General features: G+C 47.4%; 1 protein-coding gene across 6 annotated transcripts in view; it reads right to left on the minus strand.

Annotated features, from left to right (window-relative positions):
- Positions 1 to 9756: 9756 nt before the first annotated feature.
- The window catches only part of PCNT (pericentrin), a 150837-nt gene continuing 139241 nt past the window's right edge, over positions 9757 to 21352 (minus strand). For all 6 annotated transcript variants that reach the window (XM_062204173.1, XM_062204190.1, XM_062204156.1 and 3 more), the window contains 6 exons: positions 16469 to 16573; positions 15413 to 15645; positions 12696 to 12772; positions 11711 to 11852; positions 10841 to 10968; positions 9757 to 10398 (listed from right to left, as the gene is read on the minus strand). In XM_062204173.1, coding sequence (XP_062060157.1) covers positions 10355 to 10398; positions 10841 to 10968; positions 11711 to 11852; positions 12696 to 12772; positions 15413 to 15645; positions 16469 to 16573 — 729 coding nt within the window. In that variant the 3' untranslated portion in view covers positions 9757 to 10354. The remainder of the gene's footprint in view (positions 10399 to 10840; positions 10969 to 11710; positions 11853 to 12695; positions 12773 to 15412; positions 15646 to 16468; positions 16574 to 21352) is intronic.

Here is a 21352-nt window from a genome sequence, read left to right on the forward strand (position 1 = left end):
GGTCCATTTTCCCACTGACAGGCTGGAGTACTGTGAGGGTCCATTTACCCACTGACAGTTGCTACTGGAGCCCAGATGGGTATGTCAGGCAGCATACCCATCCACGGCTGTTTCCTGCAGCCTCGGCTTCCTCACATTATGACGGCTGGATTCCAAGAACAATCCAAAGACAGAGGGAGAAAAAGCCTTGTCCTTTGTATGAACTAGACTCGTATAAGACACCATCACTTCTTGCACTTCCTATTTGTTAGAAATTAGTCATCAAGGCCCAGCACTGTGGTACAGAAGGTTAAGCCTCCACCTGCAGCGCTAGCATCCTACATGGGTGCTGGTTCTCAAGTCCCGGCTGCTCCACTTCCAATCTAGCTCCCTGCTAGTGCACCTGGGAAAGCAGTCAGAGATGGCCCAGGTCTTTAAGGGCCCTCTGTACCCATGTGGGAGACTCTGAAGAAGGTCCTGGCTCCTGGCTTCAGATCTGCCCAGCTCTGGCCCTTTGGGGAGTGAACATGTGGATGGAAGACCAACCTTTCTCTCTCCCTCTCTTTGTAACTAACTCTACCTTACAAATAAATAATCAAATCATTAAAAATAGTCATCAGATCACCTGTATTCAAGGGGAGAAAAATTAAGTTCCAATTTCTAAAGTTAAGAGTGTTGCAAGAATGTACAGATGTATTTTTAAAACACCATGGTGGACCGGCGCCGTGGCTCAATCGGCTAATCCTCCGCCTAGTGGCGCCGGCACACTGGGTTCTAGTCCCGGTCGGGGTGCCGGATTCTGTCCCGGTTGCCCCTCTTCCAGGCCAGCTCTCTGCTATGGCCCGGGAGTGCAGTGGAGGATGGCCCAAGTCCTTGGGCCCTGCACCTGCTTGGGAGACCAGGAGAAGCACCTGGCTCCTGCCTTCGGATCAGCGTGGTGCGCCGGCTGCGGCGGCCATTGGAGGGTGAACCAACGGCAAAGGAAGACCTTTCTCTCTGTCTCTCTCTCTCTCATTGTCCACTCTGCCTGTCAAAAAAAAAAAAGGAAAGAAAACACCATGGCAAAATTTAAATGGTCAAATTTCTGTGGCAGGCTGGCGCTGCGGCTCAATAGGCTAATCCTCTGCCTGCGGCGCCAGCACACCAGATTCTAGTCCCGGTCGCTCCTCTTCCTATCCAGCTCTCTGCTGTGGCCCGGGAGTGCAGTGGAGAATTGCCCAAGTACTTGGGCCCTGTACCCGCATGGGAGACCAGAAGCACCTGGCTTCTGCCTTTGGATCAGCACGGTGCACTGGCTGCAGTGCACCAGCTACAGCGGCCACTGGAGGGTGAACCAACGGCAAAGGAAGACCTTTCTCTGTGTATCTCACTGTCTACTCTGCCTGTCAAAAAAAAAAAAAAAAAAATTCTGTGGCAGACAGTAGTGGAAGGGAGTAAAAAGCTCAGGGATGTAAGCATACTTCCAGAAGACCTACCAGGTTATTATGTTCCGCATGAAGACATAAATAACATTTAAAAAGGTTATCAGACATAGGCTGATGAAAGGGGCCCTGATGGCTCACCTTTAGGCAAAAACACCACCAGGAAAAGTTGTTCCAGAACTTGGCTGAGTGACAGCAATGAGGATGCTGGGATCCTAAAACTAAAGTGCCAAGGGAGCACCTAACTGATAAAGGACCACAATTATAATGGCCAGCAAGGTCTGAGTGACAGCCAAGGGAGACACCTTCAGGGAGTTACAGAAATGGTTAATAAACATATCATCCCCTTGAGGCAAAATAGATGGAAAGCTAAGAAGGGTACTGCTGGAAAAAAAAAAAAAAACAAAACAAGGATGGATTACTTCAGACAATTGAGATGAGTTAAAAGTTAATAAAACAGGCCAGTGCTGCGGCTGACTTGGCTAATCCTCCACCTGCGGTCCCAGCACCCCCGGGTTCTAGTCCCGGTTGCTCTTCTTCCAGGCCAGCTCTCTGCTGTGGCCCGGGAAGGCAGTGGAGGATGGCCCACTTGCTTGGGCCCTGCACCCGCATGGGAGACCAGGAGCAAGCACCTGGCTCCTGGCTTCGGATCGGCGCAGCGCACCAGCCGTAGCAACCATTTGGAGGGTGAACCAACGGAAGGAAGACCTTTCTCTCTTTCTCTCTCTCTCTCTCTCTAACTCTGCCTGTCCAAAAAAAAAATTTAATAAAAAACAAAATACTAGGCTTTCAAGGCTTAGTTTCTGGATGTGAGCCAGTTTTCAGAAATGGAAATTTTACTGAAGAGATAGCCAGATACCACAAAGGGCCTGCAGCATTCCAGTTTACAAAGTTCTCCTAACATGGAAAAGTAATTAGCCAAACACTTTGAAGATGGTTGGACACAGGGTTTGAACTTTGGTATCCAGACACCTGACGCATTATTCCCTATTACAATTGTTGCATATAGTGGCTAGAACCTAGTAGGACAACTTGGCAGTTTCTTCCGCAGACACCAAGTGAACAGTTGGTATTGACACACCTGACAGTTAACATTCACATTGGAGTTAACAGATACAACGGGAAAGGCCAAATGGAACCCTGAAATTGCCTCATCCCTTACTGAGATTATAAAACAATATCATATCTGTGAGTGGGAAGAGATGTGCCACTTTTTTAAAGATTTATTTTACTTGAAAGAGTTACACAGAGAAGGAGAGGCAGAGATATCTTCCATCTGCTGGTTCACTCCCCAAATGGCCACAATGGCTGGAGCTGGGCCTGTCCAAAGCTAGGAGCCAGGCACTTCTTCCCACATGGGTGCAGGGGCCCAAGCATTTGAGCCATCTTCTGCTTTCCCAAGTGCCTTAGCAGGGAGCTGGATCGGAAGTGGAGCAGCTGGAACTCAAACCAGTACCCATATGGGATGCCAGCACTGCAGAAGGCAGCTTTACCCTCTATGCCACAGCAATGGCCCCAAGATACTGCCACTTCTAAGGACACAGGATATAAGGGGTTGATCTCAAACATTTGATTCACCAGCGTGACAACCTCCTCTGCTTTGTTGTCAGTTGTTTGAGGTACATAATTGCAGACCACCAAGAATCACAGGTAGCAGCCTCTGTGACAGACTGGCTGTTGGCCTAGTGGATGTGTTCTTTTATGTATATCAGAAAAAAAGACCAGAAACATTCACATGGAACAAAAATACAGTTTTGCCTGACGGTTCTGTTACCTCTCTTGTTCTCTCTCACAGCCCAGAGATGTTGATAACTTAAGACAACCTGGATGGGGCCGGCGCCGTGGCTCATTTGGCTGATCCTCTGCCTGTGGCGCCGGAATCCCATATGGGCACCGGGTTCCAGTCCTGGTTGCTCCTCTTCCAGTCCAGCTCTCTGCTGTGGCCCGGGAAGGCAGTGGAGGATGGCCCAAGTGCTTCGGCGCCTGCACCCACATGGGAGAACGGGAGGGGGCACCTGGCTCCTGGCTTCGGATCGGTATAGCTCCGGCCATGGCAGCCATTTGGGGGGGTGAACCAACAGAAGACCGTTCTCTGTCTCTCCCTCTCACTGTCTGTAACTCTTGCAAATAAATAAATAAAAAGACAATCTGGAGAATAACACTTTATTCCTTTCCATCAGTGAGCAAGAGGTAGAGAAGACGCTGGTGATAATCCTGGTGATACACATATAGCTGCTTCAGAGTAGGAGATAAACCCACAGAAATTCAAGGGCTTGCTGCATCCTGATATTTTTAGAGGTTCAGTGATCAAGTGCGCTCTAGGAAATCCCTTCCAAAAGTAAAAGAATTGTATCTTGAACCTCCTACATTAAGAAAGCAATAGTTCCTGAGCTGGTTCTTGCTACAAGTGCTGGAAGCAACATATTCCACACCTGGAAATACTGTTCTGGCCCCAATATTGGGGGATCTGGAAGACTGTCAGATCTAAAAAGAGCCCAGACAGGAAAAATCTCAGCAGTACATCCAGACTGTGATGCCAGCTCTCCTACTGCCTGGGCCACATGGCCCAGTAGTTACGAGAATGGCAGGGAATAATGCAACAGGTTTCAGGCAGGTTTCAAGGGGGAGATTCACAAGGTATGTTGTCAGGACTTCCGAAACAATAGGATATTTCTCTCAGATTCTTAGCACAGAAGCTCTTTTTTTTTGACAGGCAGAGTGGACAGAGAGAGAAAGGTCTTCCTTTGCCGTTGGTTCACCCTCCAATGGCCGCCACGGCCGGCACGCTGCGGCTGGTGCACTGCGCTGATCTGAAGGCAGGAGCCAGGTGCCCCCTCCTGTTCTCCCACGTGGGTGCAGGGCCCAAGCACTTGGGCCATTCTCCACTGCACTCCCGGGCCACAGCAGAGACAGAGCTAGCCTGGAAGAGGGGCAACCGGGACAGAATCCGGCACCCTGACCGGGACTAGAACCCAGTGTGCCAGCGCCGCAGGCGGAGGATTAGCCTATTGAACCGTGGCGCCGGACCAGCACAGAAGCTCTTAAAAACACTTGAGATTTCCTAAGTTTCGTTATGAGCCCCTTGTGACCCCCCACCCCAAGTTTGTGCTCGTGAAGTGACTCATAGTCCCAACCCATCAGAATGAGTTGGGACTTGGAGCGGCAGCCCCAAACCTCTGAAGAGGGAAGGGGCTGGAGACAGAGTTCAGTCACATGACCAATAATATGCTCAATCACAACCATGTAACGAAGCCTCAATAAAAACTAACACAAGAGGTTTTGGGAGCTTCAGGGTCAGTGAACACACTGATGTGCGGGGAGGGTACCCTCAACACCTGTCCTACACATTGCTTCCATGTGGCTGTCCCTGAGTTGTATCCTTTATAATAAACCAGTAATCCCAAGTATAGCACTTTGAGGCACTCTAGCAAGCTCTCAGATCCGGTGGCACAAAGGATGGGTGCCAGGCAGGAAGCGGGGTTGACTACTCCAAATCTGTAATTGGCTGCACAGAACCGTGGGTAGTGTGGGGTCCTTCCACTTGCGTCTGATGTTTGAAGTGGGAGTACTCTTGTGGGACTGAGTACTCAACTCAGAGCATTAAGAATTGAAGGACTTTGTCCTTAACTGTGCAGTCCATGCTATCTGAGTAGTGCCAGAATTGAACTGTAAGACACCAAGATGGTTTTAGAGAACATGCTGGAAAACAACATGAGGGCGAGACTCAAGCAGACCAGGCAAAGACCAGCTGTGCTATCCCCCAGCATCCATCCATTCTCGTCCCAGTGTGAATGTACTTTTCCTGTCTCAAACTCATTTGCAGGCTTTCCAAATTCCTTATTCTCCATAACTGCTTCTAACCAGAAAACTGTCACAGCAAGTGTGACACAGGATTACGACCATGGAGTACCCCATCACTCAGAAGTAGCTTACCCAAGCATGTTGGAAAGGCCCACTGAAGGCTGTTATCCTGCCAGATTAATGTACCATCAGTACAGAATGCCATTCCTCTCACAGCCAGAATCTGCTGGCCTGAGAAGCTAAGAGCTAAGAAGGAATGGCTCCTTCTATGGTCTGTCCCCTCTAGAACTCATGGTGGAGACTAATCCCCATCGTGAGGTATTCAGAGAACTTAACTGTGGTGTTGAGAGGCGAGCCTTTTCAGAAAGGATTAGGATTAGATAAGTGCATCCCCCCATGACTGAGTCATGATGGCTTCATAAAAAGAGAACACATTCCCTGTCTCTTGCCATGTGATGCCCTGCACCACCTTAGGACTCTGCCAGCAAGATGGCCACAACCAGAGGCAGTTTCTCAACCCTGGGTCGGAGCCATGAACCAAAGTAAACCTCCTATTTTTTTGTTTTTTCCATTTAAGTTATTTGAAAGGCAAAGAGACACACACAGAGATTTCTCATCAGTTGGTTCACTCCCCAAATGCCAGCAACAGCTGGTGCTAGGACAGAGCAAAGCCAAGAGCTGAGAACTCAAATCTGGGTCTCCCATGTGGGTGTCAAGGTCTCAAATACTTGAAGCATCACCTGCTGCCTCCCAGGCTTTGCATTATCAGGAAGCTGGGAACTTGAACCCAGGCTTTCTGATATGGGGCACAGATGTACCAAATGGTGTCTTAACTGACAGGTCAAACACCCACCCCTGAAACTCTTCACAACTCACCCAATCTGTGGCATAGTCACTGGCAACAGAAAACAGACTAAGACAGCTCTTACTGTTATGTCAAGTAAGTCCTGAAGGAATTCTTGCTTCCTTTCCTATTATTTTGTGCTCTGTGGCCCCATACAAGTAATGCATCCATCAGATAGGACACAATGGCCCCCACTGAACTCGTAGTTCAGACTCCTGCCTGAACTAACAAACAGGAATAGGGTAACTGCACTAGTTAGTGCTGTTGATGCCAAGTTCCAAGAGGAAAGTGAGCGGCTGGTACATAGTGGGGACAGGAAACTTGTATCTGTGTCTGGTGTCTTCACTGGGCACCTCTTGGTCCTTACTACTTTCTGCTTCGATTGTAGAACAAGCAAAAAGGAAGTCCTCTAAAGGCAGGACATTAAGGCCTCAAATCTTGCCAGAAGGTGGTTTAGGTCATCTGACCAGTGACAGTGCTGGTTTGGGATCAGAAAACAAGGTTCAGGTGATGGAAGCAAGAGCCAGTCAATACCAGTGAGAACCCTGTCACTAGTTCCATAAATAAATACTAGCATTTTTCACTTCAGTTTTGCATTGAACAGTTTCTCCTTTCCCCTTCTCTCCTGTTTTGTATGACACGAGTGGTACATTAACTTTACTGACTAGTTCATAGATGACCAAATCACCAGGGGCTGACCCAGTCCCAAAGGTATAGTCCAACTCCTAGAGAGCTAGCCTATTGTGATGATGGCAACTTATGAGCCTTAGAGAAAAGATCAGAGCATCTTGGGAACACTGGCTTTGTGGGAGGTAGGTGTGGTTTTCATAATGAACATGGGTAGAAAGGTGAGAACAAACACTGAGAGGAACCAAGGGTAGATGAGGCTGCTTCTCTGCCTGTGTGCTTTCAAATTGCTTCTTGCCAGTTCTTCCCCTGAAAAATAAGGAAGCTGACTTTTGCCAGGTACCTATCCCGAGGCTCCTTTCCCTAGTTTTAGGGAATGGGATGGCAAATGGGAAAAGATGTGCATTTTGCTCCTTGTCACTCTGCCACAGGCAGCCTCTCTGGTAGCTGATGCATTTTCTCTGTGGGTTCAGCTCCCATCAGAGGGGCACTGGCCTCTTCAAAGGAGCCCCAGCAACAACATCATGGTTCCTTAAGTCCCAGGGGACATATTGTAGCTGCTGCCACCCATGGCAATAGTTTGTGTGCTATCTCGTGTTGCAGGCCTCCCAGTGTCAGAGGAACTGCTAGGGTCTGAATGGACTTTGGCTCCTGAACTCGTGCACTTAAACCCCAAAGTTGTGGTTAGCAGTAGGTACTACAAAGATAGACTTGATCCAGTTAAGTTATCCAGGAGGTAGGAGGTCCCTATGGTCACTGGGGATATGCTGTTGAGAGAGGGTAGGTTGTAAACACTGAGGTGAGCCAAGCCTCTTTCTCTGCTTCCTTGCTCACTGGGTAGTTTTTTCTCTGCATGAGCTTGGCCATTGCCATCCTCCAGCCTCACCAGAAGCCAGACCTATGAGTGAGGCTGCCCAACTGCACACTGGGAGCTGCTGCTTCCTTCATGAGTAACTTCTTGCAGGTATTTGTTACAGTGACAAAACACTAACACAGTAAGTAACCAAACCTTTTTGTTCCACCATCTCAAATGGTTTCTGTTTTCCAGCCTGGACTCTGACACAATACTCTGTGATTCATTAAGGCATTTCAGGGTCAGACATGAGCTGATCATAATGTACTTTTCAAATCCATCATTTATAAAAACTTTCCAATAACCACATGCTCACTAACTAGATTTAATGTTTTTAAAGATTCTGCCATATTAGTCTCTCTGTGTATATGTATATATTTTTACAAAGGTGTCCATATACCTTTTTTAACTGAACCATTTCAAAGCAAGTTGTATATGTTTTGGCTCCATCCTTAAATCATTCAGCACAGAAACCTAAGAAAAACATATCCTCTTATACAACCATTATCACATCCAAGAAAATTAACTATAGTTCCTCTAAAATCTGCTATCCAGTACAGATTATATTTACCTACTTGTACATACAATGTATTTACAGCAGCTGGCCCTCCTCCAGTTTAGAAACCAATCAAGTGTGCCCCACGCTTCTTGCACCTTGGTCTCCTCTGACCTGGACTAGGCTCTGCACCTTGTTTTTGCTGACACCATCTATTGGATGACGCTGAGCCAGTTACTTGTTGTCACTGGCCCTTTGTTCACCTATAAACTAGAGGCGAGAGTGAGGCCTTGGTCATGCTTGAGGGAAGCACTTGGCAAGAGTGCCCTGCAGGTGCTGCTGCACTTCATGGACCTCAGCAGGAGGCAGGTTCTGAGCTGCAGTTAATTTGACACACAGTTAAGGTATGGATGGCTAGATCTCTGCATTGTAAAACTCAAGTGTATGAGGCTGGCACCGTAGTATAGCAGGTAAAGCCGCCATCTATGGTGCCAGCATCCCATATGAGCACCAGTAAGAGACCCAGCTGCGCCACTTCTGATCCAGCTCCCTGATAATGGCCCGGAAAAACAGTGGAGGATGGCCCAGGTCCTTGGGCCCCTGCACCCACATGGGAGACTTGGAGGAAGCTCCTGGCTCCTGGCTTCAGCCTGACCCAGCTCTGGCTGTTTTGGCCATTTGGGGAGTGAACCAGTGGATGGAAGATCTCTCCTCTCTCTGTCTCTCCTTCTCAGTCTGTAACTCTTTCTTTCTTTCTTTTTTAAATATTTATTTTATTTATTTGAAGGTCAGAGTTACACAGAGAAGAGAGGCAAAGAGAGGTCTTCCATCCACTGGTTCACTCCCCAGATGGCTGCAACAGCTGCAGCTGTGCCAATCCGAAGCCAGGAGCCAGGTGCTTCTTCCAGGTCTCCCACATGGGTGCAGGGGCCCAAGGACTGGGCTATTTTCCACTGCTTTCCCAGGCCATAGCAGAGGTGGATAGGAAGCAGAGCGGCCCAGACTCAAACCAGCGCTCATACGGGATGCCAGTACTGCAGGCGGTGGCTTCACCCGTTACGCCACAGTGCCGGCCCCCTGTAACTCTTTCAAATAAATAAATAAAAGTGACATTTCACCTTGGTGCTAGTATTATGGATGAGCCTAACCTGAAATGCTTACTTCACTGTGGCTGCAAAAGGCTGGTTCCCCAATTATGTCATTCTCTCTATATCAACTAGCTGGTGATTTTCTGTAAATAATTTTTCCCCCATGAAAGAGGGCCCACCCCTCCTGCATTAAAAGGCAGAGAGAGTCCTTCTTTCTCTTTATTGCCATCCGTGGCAGCAGTTGTTATGGTCACCTCCCCTGGGCCCTGTCCAGATCTAGTTCTTGGGTCCCACTCCAGCTCCAGAGCAGGACGGCAACTCCTGGGAAAGGATGAAGAGCTGTGCACAGTGACCTTCTCATGGGGCCGCACCAGTGCTGACCGGGGACGGAAAAGCCTGTTGCCAAAATGGTAAAGCAATGATCTGCAGACAGCTGTTTGACATTAAAGCCTAAGCTCAGGTCCTAAAGACACACTGAAATACTTACACTTGCAGAGCAGTTTTGGGTAAATGAAGTTTGTCTGGAGCTCAGGTTTGGGGTTAGGGGAATGGTGTTAAGTGAGCGTGAAGAAAAACAAGATAGTAGTTCTGAGAGGTATGTAAGTAATGGCAGCATCTCACAAAAATAAAACCACAACCAAGTAAAATTAAACGACAGGCAAGTGGCCATTTGTCTTTACTAAGAATGATTCAAGTTACAGTGAAAATTCTTAACTTAGAGCCGTTTAACATATAAATTCTGTGGGTTTCTGTTTTGTTTTTTTGCCAGTGAGAAAAGCAAACTAGAAGAAACTAAAAGGAAACAAAACACAAATACAACACATGGGCTATTCACAAATAAAACAGTGCTTCAATTTTATTCCTTCTTTTGTGTGTGTGTTTTCATTTTTAAACAAATTTCCCATCTATACACTTTAAGAAAATAAACAACAGGAAGCCTTTTTCCACTTACCCTTTTTGGAGGCAAGAGGGGTAGCTCCACCAGCATGCACAGAACACTGCACGCCTATCACCATGGGAGCACTGGTTACCTCCTGATGCACAGAACCAGAGGTACGAGATGACAGAAAATGCTCCACCGGGCATTTCAGCAATGCAACAATGTGGGGCCACATAGTGGCTCTCAGGGGCTAGCACCACAAATATGTGACAAGTGCCCTATACCACATCCTAAGCTCTTCTTAGGAAAGAAAATAATCTTTTCCTCAAATAGAACTGTCACAGGTAAGAGCCACAGGAGTTTATTCATTGTTTAATCTTCTGGCGGCAGGATTTCTTTGAAGTAGAATCTAAATATGAATAAATATGAAATAGCAGTTTGTTATAAAAAGCTTCACATCTCTTTTAAGAAGAATTTCATAATTTTAAAAAATTTCACTGAATTCATCTAAATTTTGGTAAAAATGCAATTAAAACATGTTGTAATTGAATTATACTGCTTAAGAAACCTTGAGTCAGTTATATCCTGGCCAAAACATGTTTCTGTCCTTGTCAGTGGGAGAGGAAGGCAAGAGTTCAGTTGGTACTCGAGTGAGAGGGATCCCAGCTCTGACCGCAGAGTGCACCTGGCTCACATTCCTGTGAGTGTGTTCACTTAGGTTGTTTATTATAATATCATTAGTGACAGTTGATTATTAAAATTGAAATTAGAATTACTAAACTGAACACTTGCAATCCTTCTTCCACTATCTCAAACTTCCACAATCAGCTACTGCAGAGGACTTGGGTTACCTGGTTGGACTCCCTCCAGTCTTCGCTGGATCATTTCTAAATGGTGAATATATTCTGTCAAGGAATGTTCTGGGTCTTGAGAAGCAGTCAGGGATCTTTCTAATCTTGAATTTGGAGATGGAGTAGATCTTCAAACAAAGCATCATACCAAGAAAAAAAAAAAAGAGGTGCACTTAACAGATTGTACCATGGTGAGAGCCACAGGCCTGCTAACTAGACATGCAGGAATTGGGTCAAGTGCAGGGCTGTCACCATAAGAAAAAAGCAAAGATTTTTTTTAAATGCTACATAGTGCTTTAAAAACCAACTTCTGTATCATGTCTCAGGGTTAAAATGTATAGAAATTCTTGTATAGCACTTCACCTCAAAGTCTTCTAGTGCCCATCTATTACCCAAACTGGACTACACACCAGTGCCCCTCAGACCCAAACCTGTCTGAGGGGCAGCCCAACCACCTAACTGCCTTCTCTGACCTTCCCAAAGTTTCTCTTTCTCTAGGGTAAACCCCACAACCACCCAAGCCTTGCACAGCTATCCTTCCTCCAAGTTTTCCACTAAGCCCAGGAACAGTGTCATTTTCCACTTCCCACCTGAGGAACTTTGTGGTCTCTCGAGGGCAGGGAAGATGCCTTCCTCACCCACACACCATCACATGTGAAGGGGGCCCTGAGCAACCCACACCATGTTCTGTGGCACCACAGCCACCAGACAACCCCATGACCTCTCTGACCAGAGCTGCACTTCTAGGGTCCTCCAAGGAACCACGCTTACTTGCCCTGAGCCTGGCTAGCCCCCGAACTTTTCAATACAGCTCTCTGAGGAACAGCAGAGTGGCGGGCAGTCATTCGCAGAGTGAAACATCACAACTACCTCTCCCTCCTGCCTGGAGGGGCTGCTGCAGGTCCAGGGCCTCGAGCAGTGTCTCTGGTGGGGCCTGACGACGTGTTCTGGGCTGGAGAGGACTCTCTGGTTTCAGGTGGAAAGTGCTGCTGCTGCCGTGACATTCGGCGTCCTTCTCCCAGAATTATTTAATGCCAAAAGGATTATGAAAAGAAATGAATTAATTAAAAAGTTTAAATGATGAGCTTTTAGAAGTCTGCAAATCAACTTTTTAAAGTATCCAAGTTCTGTTATTATATTTTCAAAAGCTTTGGAGGAACCTGACTTTGACCACCTACTTAGAATGCTTGTGAGGCTGACCTTGACCCCTTGCACCCACATGGGCAGGCCACTGCTGAGGAGGCACCCAGAAGGGGCACAGAGGGGCAGACTTTCTGAATGGCCTGAATGGATGTGGTACGCCAGTAAAGGCCAGCACCAAGGCCGCCAGCAGTGGCCCAGGTCGCCCGGGGAGACAGGTGACCACTCCAGGTGTTCTGTGCCAAGTGGGAAGGACTGTCATGGCTGTCACCCCAGAGAATGGACAAGGGCTCCTCTGCCTTTAACAGTGTGGCTGGCTGTGCACTCTGCGTGTGGGAGCAGCGGCAGAGAACTTCAGAGACGAGATGTGGCTAAGCCCCAGAAGCAATGGCATTCTGAGGGACAGATGCATCAGTGTGATGTGGAACTTCAGCCGATGCTGGAAAATAACAAAGGCCATTGTATTAAACACTAATTATGAAAAAAATACATTTAGATTTTGATTTTTTCAATCATTAATAAGCTCCTCTGGGCCACTTCTACTAAGAGATGGTAACTTTCTGTGCTTGTTCATCCTGTCTGTGACAACTACATTATATGAATTCACCAATGCTCTTATTGTTCATGCCATTTCCACTGAATATGAGAACGAAAAAGATCTTTGCGGAAAAGCTCTGAGGATCACAGCTGTGTGAGGGCAGCTCAAGTCACACACCTGGGCGGGGAGCTTTGCCTTGGGCCAGGGTTCCTTTCCGATCTACTTCTTGCCATTTCTTAACCAAAAAACGTAATCTACAAAAAAGGAGACAAAACTTATTTAGAACCAGAGTAAAGCAAGAATGAAAGGAGCAGTTAAAATGCCAACATGACTAAACCAGCATGGTTGGACGTTGCTGCCCCGTGAGGCACAATGAGCCATGGCCATCGGGGCTGTCAACAGGCTGAGGAGTCAGGGGCTCCCCTGGAGAGCTCTCTATGCTCCCATGTCTTAACACCACCTGACGGAGCCCTCACTGCAGCACCTATGACCCCACCCCAGACCACCCCTCCTTGCCTTTCCCAGACTCCCACATGACACAGCCGGGCCCATCACATTCAGGCTCAAATAAGCACACAAATGCACGAGAACGACATGCTGCTCACTCCTGGTTTTCTTGACTCTCCTGTCTGCATCCCATCACCTGAGAGGCTGCAGACAGAGATGTGAGGGAACAGAGTGCACTGAGGCGGGGGAAGGCTGAGAACACAGGAGCCCAGGGATGTCTCCTATCACCACCTTCTGCCTGGGACACTGGTCCAGACAACAGGACAAGAGCACCCAAGCAGCCTACTCTGCACAGTGCTCAGACGGGGCTGAGCAGAGCCTTGGGGAGGCACAGCTGAGCACCAGGGTGCAGACAGTTGCACAGTCCTTAGCAGGACTAACATTTTCCAAAATTCAGCAAATTCTAGGGGCCGGCAATATGGCATTGCAGGTAAAGCCACTGCCTGGAACACCAGCATCCCATTTAGGTGTTCCACTTCCAATCCAGCTCCCTGTAACGGCCTGGGGAAAGCAGTGGAAGATGGCCTAAGTGTTTGGGCCCCTGCCACATCTGGGGAAGACTGGATATGGCTCCTGGCTCCTAGCTTTGGCCTGGCCCAACCCTGATCACTATGACCATTTGGAGAGTGAACCAGCGGATAGAAGACCTCTTGTCTCTTCCCAACTCTCTGTAACTCAAATAACTAAATAAATCTTAAAAAAAAAAAAAAAAAAAAAACAGAACACAAGATTCAGCCAATTTTAAAAGTATATGATAGGGGCCGGTGCCGTGGCTCAACAGGCTAATCCTCCACCTTGCGGCGCCGGCACACCGGGTTCTAGTCCCGGTTGGGGCACCGATCCTGTCCCGGTTGCCCCTCTTCCAGGCCAGCTCTCTGCTATGGCTAGGGAGTGCAGTGGAGGATGGCCCAAGTCCTTGGGTCCTGCACCCCATGGGAGACCAGGAGAAGCACCTGGCTCCTGCCATCGGAACAGCGCGGTGCGCCGGCCACAGCGCGCTACCGCGGCGGCCATTGGAGGGTGAACCAACGGCAAAAGGAAGACCTTTCTCTCTGTCTCTCTCTCACTGTCCACTCTGCCTGTCAAAAAAAAAAAAAAAAAAAAGTATATGATAGGGGCCAGCACTGTGGTATAGCAGGTAAAGCCGCCACCTGCAGTGCTGGCGTCCCATACGGGCACCGGTTCGAGTCCTGGCTGCTCCACTTCCAATCTAGCTCTCTGCTATGGCCTGGTAAAGCAGTAGAAGATGGCCCAGGTCCTTGGGCCTCTGTACCCACGTAGACCAGCTCCTGGGGTCAGTGCTGTGGCATAGCAGGTAAAGCTACCACCTGCAGTGCTGGCATCCCATATGGGCGCAGGTTGGAGTCCCAGCTGCTCCACTTCTGATCCAGCTCTCTGCTATGGCCTGAGAAAGCAGTAGAAGACGGCCCAAGCCCTTGGGCCCCTGCATCCATGAGGGAGACCTGAAAGAAGCTCCTGGTTCCTGGCTTTGGATCAGCACAGCTCTGGCTGTTGTGGCCAACTGAGGTGTGAACCAGCAGATGGAAGACCTCTATCTCTCTGCCTCTCCTTCTCTCTCTGTGTAACTCTGACTTTCAAATAAATAAATCTTAAAAAAAAAAAAAAGAAGAAGAAGAAGCTGGCTCCTGGCTTCAGATCAGTGCAGCTCCAGCCATTGCGGCCAACTGGAGAGTGAACCAGTAGATGAAAGACCTCTGTCTCTCTGCCTCTTCTCTCTCTGTGTAACTCTTTCAAATAAATAAATAAATCTTTAAAAAGAAAAAGCATTTGATAAAATTAACTTTCATCACTGTGAATTCTGAAATGATCAAATTCCCAATAGCACCAGAGAGCACATTCCTGCTCCAAAATGACAACTCTGGGCAAATAATGGCTGGGGAAAGCCAAGGATGCCTTCTCAGGAAAGACATGGGGTGGTGGACCTGGGTGTGCCAGGACCACGGTGGCAGGTCAGGTCCCAAGAGTGCTGCAGAACAGTGTGAGGACAGCACGGCCGCCACATGCATGCGCTCAAGACCACCCCCATCGATGAGCCATGCATTTAATGCACATAACACAAGTCTGACTAAAATATTAGCAAACTGGAATTTACAAAATGAAATGCAGTTTTACACCTGAATTGATGTATCTGTTGTCACAAAGATTCCTGGCATAAACGCTGTCATGGGACAAGACATTCCTTTGTAACAAAATCTTTTAGCTTTAGGTGCCAGTTTGGTACAACATAACTTCGTGAAGACAAGTGTCATCACTCTTTAGGGCCACAAGTGCCATTCATCTCAAAACAGGAAATATCGCGGCTTCAGGAATAAAATCACCTAGGAACCCTAAATGGGCCACCTGCTGGACTGGCTGTGGGCGTTTACCGTGATATGGCGATGACTACCCTGACAGCAGTGCGGAACTTCGTGAAGGGGCGAGATGCACTCGCTTTCTTATCTGCCTTGGAGGGAAACACCCCCAGGTGTGCAATCATGGAGAGGGTTTCTTGTTCAGAATCCTGGAATCCGCCAATCAACAGCAACAGATACTTCTTCTGATAGATCAGGGCTTTTCTGAAGCTCTCTGCTCTCAAGTAATGCAGGTATAATTTTTCCATCTAAAAGAAAAAAGAAAACAACGAAACTGAATCCACAGGAAACAAGGACATCTTGCAGGCCAGCCTCACATGGTACATTCCTTAGCTGCTCTTCCCACAAACCCACTGTCTGCTCCTCAGTGTATGCACGAAGCATCTGCAGCCAGGAACCACCATGCACTGAAAAATGGTAACTTTCAATTTTGATGTTCCAAAATGAAAACTGCTGTCTCCAGCCAAATCAAACCTATTATTAAGCTGATGTAACTTTACAACTGCAAAAATACTTTGTATATTAAAAAAGTTGTTAACCAGAATGTAGAAGCACAAGCCTCTTCTCCACAGCAGCTTCAAAGGAGCCAGAGGGGGTTCCTGGGCTCTACCTACGTAAGGTCCCAACCAGGGCCCTATCCCAGGGCCCAGGGATGTCATGGTGGAGGTAGCAGGGGACATGGTGTGAGGCCAGGAAGCTGGTGACCGAATCCTAATTTGCATTTTTCCTCAGAAGAGGGCCCACAGCTTATCCCCATGTTGTCAAAAACCATGACTAGAAAAACAGTGGCCCAAAATGTTCTCAGCATCACACTCCATCCACTCTGAAGCACAGAAACTCAGCATCTATACACAAGCAAAGTTTATTCTACTTCTCATTCTGTGGAGTGACCTGACCACCAGAACTACCATGCCACTCTCTGAGAGCAGCACACAGCTGCTTCTATGTGTCAGTGGATAAGCCCAGCAAATGAGAACCTCCTGGTCCTGAAAATGCTTTTGCCTGCAAATAACCAACTCAAGAACAGCTTTCTGCGCCCCTAGTTCTGCTTAGATGTCTGCCTGGTCTTACTTTGACGTTGCAGGTATTTGCTTCCTGGCTTGCAGCTGGCGTAGGCCGTCCTGGTGAGATCTGCAGAGCTGTCCCCTCTGGCTTCCATGCAGACCGGTCTGACTTCTGAAACAAACCACAACAGTGCCATCTACAGAGCTGTTCTTCAATGAAAACGTCTTGAGAAAAGTGACTAAGAGTAGGATAAGGCAGGAGAAAACAAACAGCCCCTGCTCCAACACTGACAGAGCTGCTCCCAGGATTTCTGCAGGAAGAGAACCCCAAAGGGAGGCTGGATGCACACAGCCGCCATGTCAGGACCCTGCAGAGGCTTTGCTGACTTGACTGTGCACCATGGTCGCTCTCTTCAGTTCCAGAGTCTCCTGAGAGGTGCCCAGGTTGTTAAATGACATCTTAAGTCTGAAAGTTAACACTTCTAGGGTAATTTATTACATACTATTTATTAACATAGGACTGCAGAAAAGGTACACTGTAGTAAAAACAAAAAACCCAAATATCTGTAAATGACTTCAGATTCAAAAGCTTAAAGGCTTGCAGGCTTATATTCAAGTGTGTGTGTGGATGCTGGCGCCGCGGCTCACTAGGCTAATCCTCCGCCTTGCGGCGCCAGCACACCGGGTTCTAGTCCCGGTCGGGGCACCGATCCTGTCCCGGTTGCCCCTCTTCCAGGCCAGCTCTCTGCTATGGCCTGGGAGTGCAGTGGAGGATGGCCCAAGTGCTTGGGCCCTGCACCCCATGGGAGACCAGGAGAAGCACCTGGCTCCTGCCATCGGATCAGCGCGGTGCGCCGGCCGCAGCGCACCAACCGCGGCAGCCATTGGAGGGTGAACCAACGGCAAAATGAAGACCTTTCTCTCTGTCTCTCTCTCTCACTGTCCACTCTGCCTGTCAAAAATAAAAAAATAAAAAAATAAAAATAAAAATAAAAATAAAATCAAGTGTGTGTGTGGAACCTTGAAAGACTGAATAGTGGGTATGAGAACAACCTTGGTAAACTGAAAAGAACTAAAATTCTTCAAAGAATGTTTTCTGACAATAATGGACTTAACCAGAAATCAAAGGCAAAAAGATATCTGGAAAATCCCCAGGTGTTTAGAAATTAAACAATATTCTAGTAATGACCCGGGGACAAAAAGGAAGTCCCAAGAGAAATGACAATGGCCGGCGCCGTGGCTCAACAGGCTAATCCTCCGCCTAGCGGCGCCGGCACACCAGGTTCTAGTCCCGGTCAGGGCACTGGATTCTGTCCTGGTTGCTCCTCTTCCAGGCCAGCTCTCTGCTATGGCCCGGGAGTGCAGTGGAGGATGGCCCAAGTGCTTGGGCCCTGCACCCCATGGGAGACCAGGAGAAGCACCTGGCTCTTGCCTTGGGATCAGCGTGGTGCGCCGGCCGCAGCGTGCCGGCTGCGGCACCCATTGGAGGGTGAACCAACGGCAAAGGAAGACCTTTCTCTCTGTCTCTCTCTCTCTCTCACTGTCCACTCTGCCTGATTTGTCTGTTCTGGTATGTGGCCTTTTGTGTCTGCCTTCTGTTCACTGAGCATCATGTTTTTAAGATTTATGAATGTTATAAGTACTTCATTTTTTCACTGCTGAATAATATTCCATTCATGGACATACTACCACATTTTACTTTTCCATTGATCATTTGAAGAACATTTGGATTATTTCAATTGTCTGGCTTTTATGAGTGACAGCTGTGTGAATTTGCATACAAATTTTTATGTAAACATACAGTCTCTCTCATTTCCCTAGGATAAATATCTAAGAGTAGAACTGCTGGGTAACACAGTAACTCTATTTATAACCTTTGGAGAGACTGCCAGACTATTTTTCAAAGCAACTGTACCATTTTATATTTCCGGCCAATTCTTTCCACATTGATCCACAGATTTAATACAATCAAAATTTTAAAAACTAGCAAGATTCTAAAATTTACATTGAAACATATAAGAAGCTACACTGTTTGAAAAAGGAGGAAAAAAGAAGTTGGGGAATTCACACTACTCAATATGTGAAAGTGTCCTATTATGCCCCCATGAAGCCAGTGAAGCACAGACCTACAGGCCAATAGGACAGAAAAGCAAGTCCAGAAATAATACACAAACATTGCTGATTGGCTGTGACAAGGGCACAAAGACAATTCTATGGAGTAAGGACAGTCTTTCAACAAATATGCTAGGACAACTGGAAATCCATATACATAAACATGATCCTCAACTCCCAAAACCTTTAAAAAAATTAGCTCAAAATGGATGATGGGTGGACATTGTGGCACAGTGGGTTAAACCACCTCTTGGGATGTTCACTTCTCATACCTGAGTGCCAGTCTGAGTCCGAGCTATTTCATTTCTGTTCCAGCATCCAGCCAGTGCAGCCTGGGATGCAGCAGTGGTGGCTCAACTATCTGAGTCCCTGCCACTCACGGGGGAGACCTGGATGAAATTTCTGACTTCCAGTTATGGCTTGGACCAGACAGGTTCATTGTGAACATTTGGGAAGTGAACCGGTAAATGGAGGATAAATCTCTCTCTGCCTTTCAAGTAGATGAAAAGAAATAATCCTTTTAAATAAAAAGATCCACAAAAGAACAAACTGATACAATGGACTTCATCAAAATTAAAAACTTCTGCTTTTTAAAGGATATGATACAGGGGTTGGTGCTGTGGCGCAGTAGGTTAATCCTCCACCTGCAGAGCTGGCATCCCATATGGGTGCCGGTTCTAGTCCCAGCAGCTGCACTTCCGATTCAGCTCTCTGTTATGGCCTGAGAAAGCAGTGGAAGATGGCCCAAGTCCTTGGGCCCCTGCACCCATGTCGGAGACCAGAAGAAGCTCCTGGCTCCTGGCTTCAGATCAGCATAGCTCCAGCCATTGTGGCCATTTGGGGAGTGAACCAGCAGACAGAAGACCTTTCTCTCTGTCTTTCCCTCTCACAGTCTGTAACTCTATTTCTCAAATAAATAAAGTGATAAAAAAAAAAAAAAAGAATATGATACAGAGAAGGAAGACAACAGCCTAGACTGGAAGAAAATATGTATAAGTCACATACTGGCTTATATTCAGAATTAAAAGAACTCTCCAAACCAACAGCTAGGAAACAAACAGTTCCATTCAAAAGCAGGCAAAAGACTTAACTGTCATGCCAAAACAAGAAAGATAAAGAAATGGCAGGAAAGCACATGGAGAGTCACTGGCATACAAAAACCACACAGAATACCATGTTGCACCTGCTGACAAAGATGGCAGCATTGCTGGGAATTTCATTCTGCTGGACTGCCAGTGGCACTGTCATGAGACTCAGCAAACCCACTCCTGGGAGTTTATGTCCAAGAAATGAAATCCTGCAAGTACTACAGCATGACCCATAACAGCCAAAAATGAGAAACAACCCAGATGTCCAGACAGGTGAATGGCCAGCCACAGCAAGCAGCACTGCTGACAGCCATCTGGACAGACACCAAATGCAGATGGGAGGAGAGAGAGACACCAGCTCTGGAGGTCCCACACCAGCATGAGGTTTCCACTTCCATGACACGCAGGGAGGGCTCGGGTGGTCCCTGGCAGCATCAGAGTGGGAAGGTGTGGCTGCAGTTTGTTCTGTGTTCTGTGAATGGTGATGGTCTGACGGCTACAGAAATCTACGCATGTGTGAACACTTGTGGGACATACCGAGAAAGGACAAATTTTACTGTACATACATTTAAAAATAATTTTTAAAGTTTTCATTGTGGCCGGCACCACGGCTCACTAGACTAATCCTCCACCTTGCGGCGTCGGCACACCGGGTTCTAGTCCCGGTCGGGGCTCCGGATTCTGTCCCGGTTGCCCCTCTTCCAGGCCAGCTCTCTGCTGTGGCCAGGGAGTGCAGTGGAGGATGGCCCAAGTGCTTAGGTCCTGCACCCCATGGGAGACCAGGATAAGCCCCTGGCTCCTACCATCGGATCAGCGTGGTGCGCCGGCCGCAGCAGGCCAACTGCGGCGGCCATTGGAAGGTGAACCAACGGCAAAAGGAAGACCTTTCTCTCTGCCTCTCTCTCTCACTGTCCACTCTGCCTGTCAAAAAAATAAAAAAATAAAAAAATAAAGTTTTCATTGTAAGAAATATAAAAGAAATTTTGGGATATGTACACTATGGAATACTACTACACAGTGGTAAAAAATAGAAATCTGGTCATTTGCAACAAAATGGATGAATCCAAAAGACATCATACTTAGTGAAATAAGCCAGTCCCAAAGGGACAAATACAGATGTTCTCCCTGCTATATGAGAACTAACAGAGCACCTCAAATGAAATCTGTGGAAGTGAAATTGATACTTCGAGAGGGGATGACTTGAGCTGCCTTTGTCTTGACTGTTTTTTTGTTTTTTTTTTTCTTCATATTATTTGTTGAACACTTTACTTAACATAGAGTTAATCATATGTGTATAAAGTCAACTGAGGACGGATCTCAGTAAAAAATAAGAGTGAGAATAAGAGAGGGAGGAGGAAGTTTGCAACTGTAAAGCTGACAGTTTTGCATACATTCCTATGGACTCATTTCTAAGGGTACAGTTTAAACACTTGTAAAAAATATAGATAGATAAATAGATAAAACCAGTCAGAAACAAAAAACAATCGAAATATAAAAGAAGAAAAAAACTAGGTATTTCAGGGGCCAGTGCTGTGGCGTAGCAGGTAAAGCTGCCACCTGCAGTGCTGGCATCCCATATGGGTGCTGGTTCGAGTCCCGACTGCTCCACTTCCAATCCAGCTCTCTGCCGTGGCCTGGGAGGGCAGTGGGGGATGGCCCAAGTCCTTGGGTCACTTGTACCCGTGTGGGAAGACTCGGAGGAGGCTCCTGGTTCCTGACTGGTGCAGCTCCGGCCATTGCAGCCAACTGGG

The sequence above is a fragment of the Lepus europaeus genome, chromosome 2 (genome assembly GCF_033115175.1).
Source record: "Lepus europaeus isolate LE1 chromosome 2, mLepTim1.pri, whole genome shotgun sequence".
Lineage (NCBI taxonomy): Eukaryota > Metazoa > Chordata > Mammalia > Lagomorpha > Leporidae > Lepus > Lepus europaeus.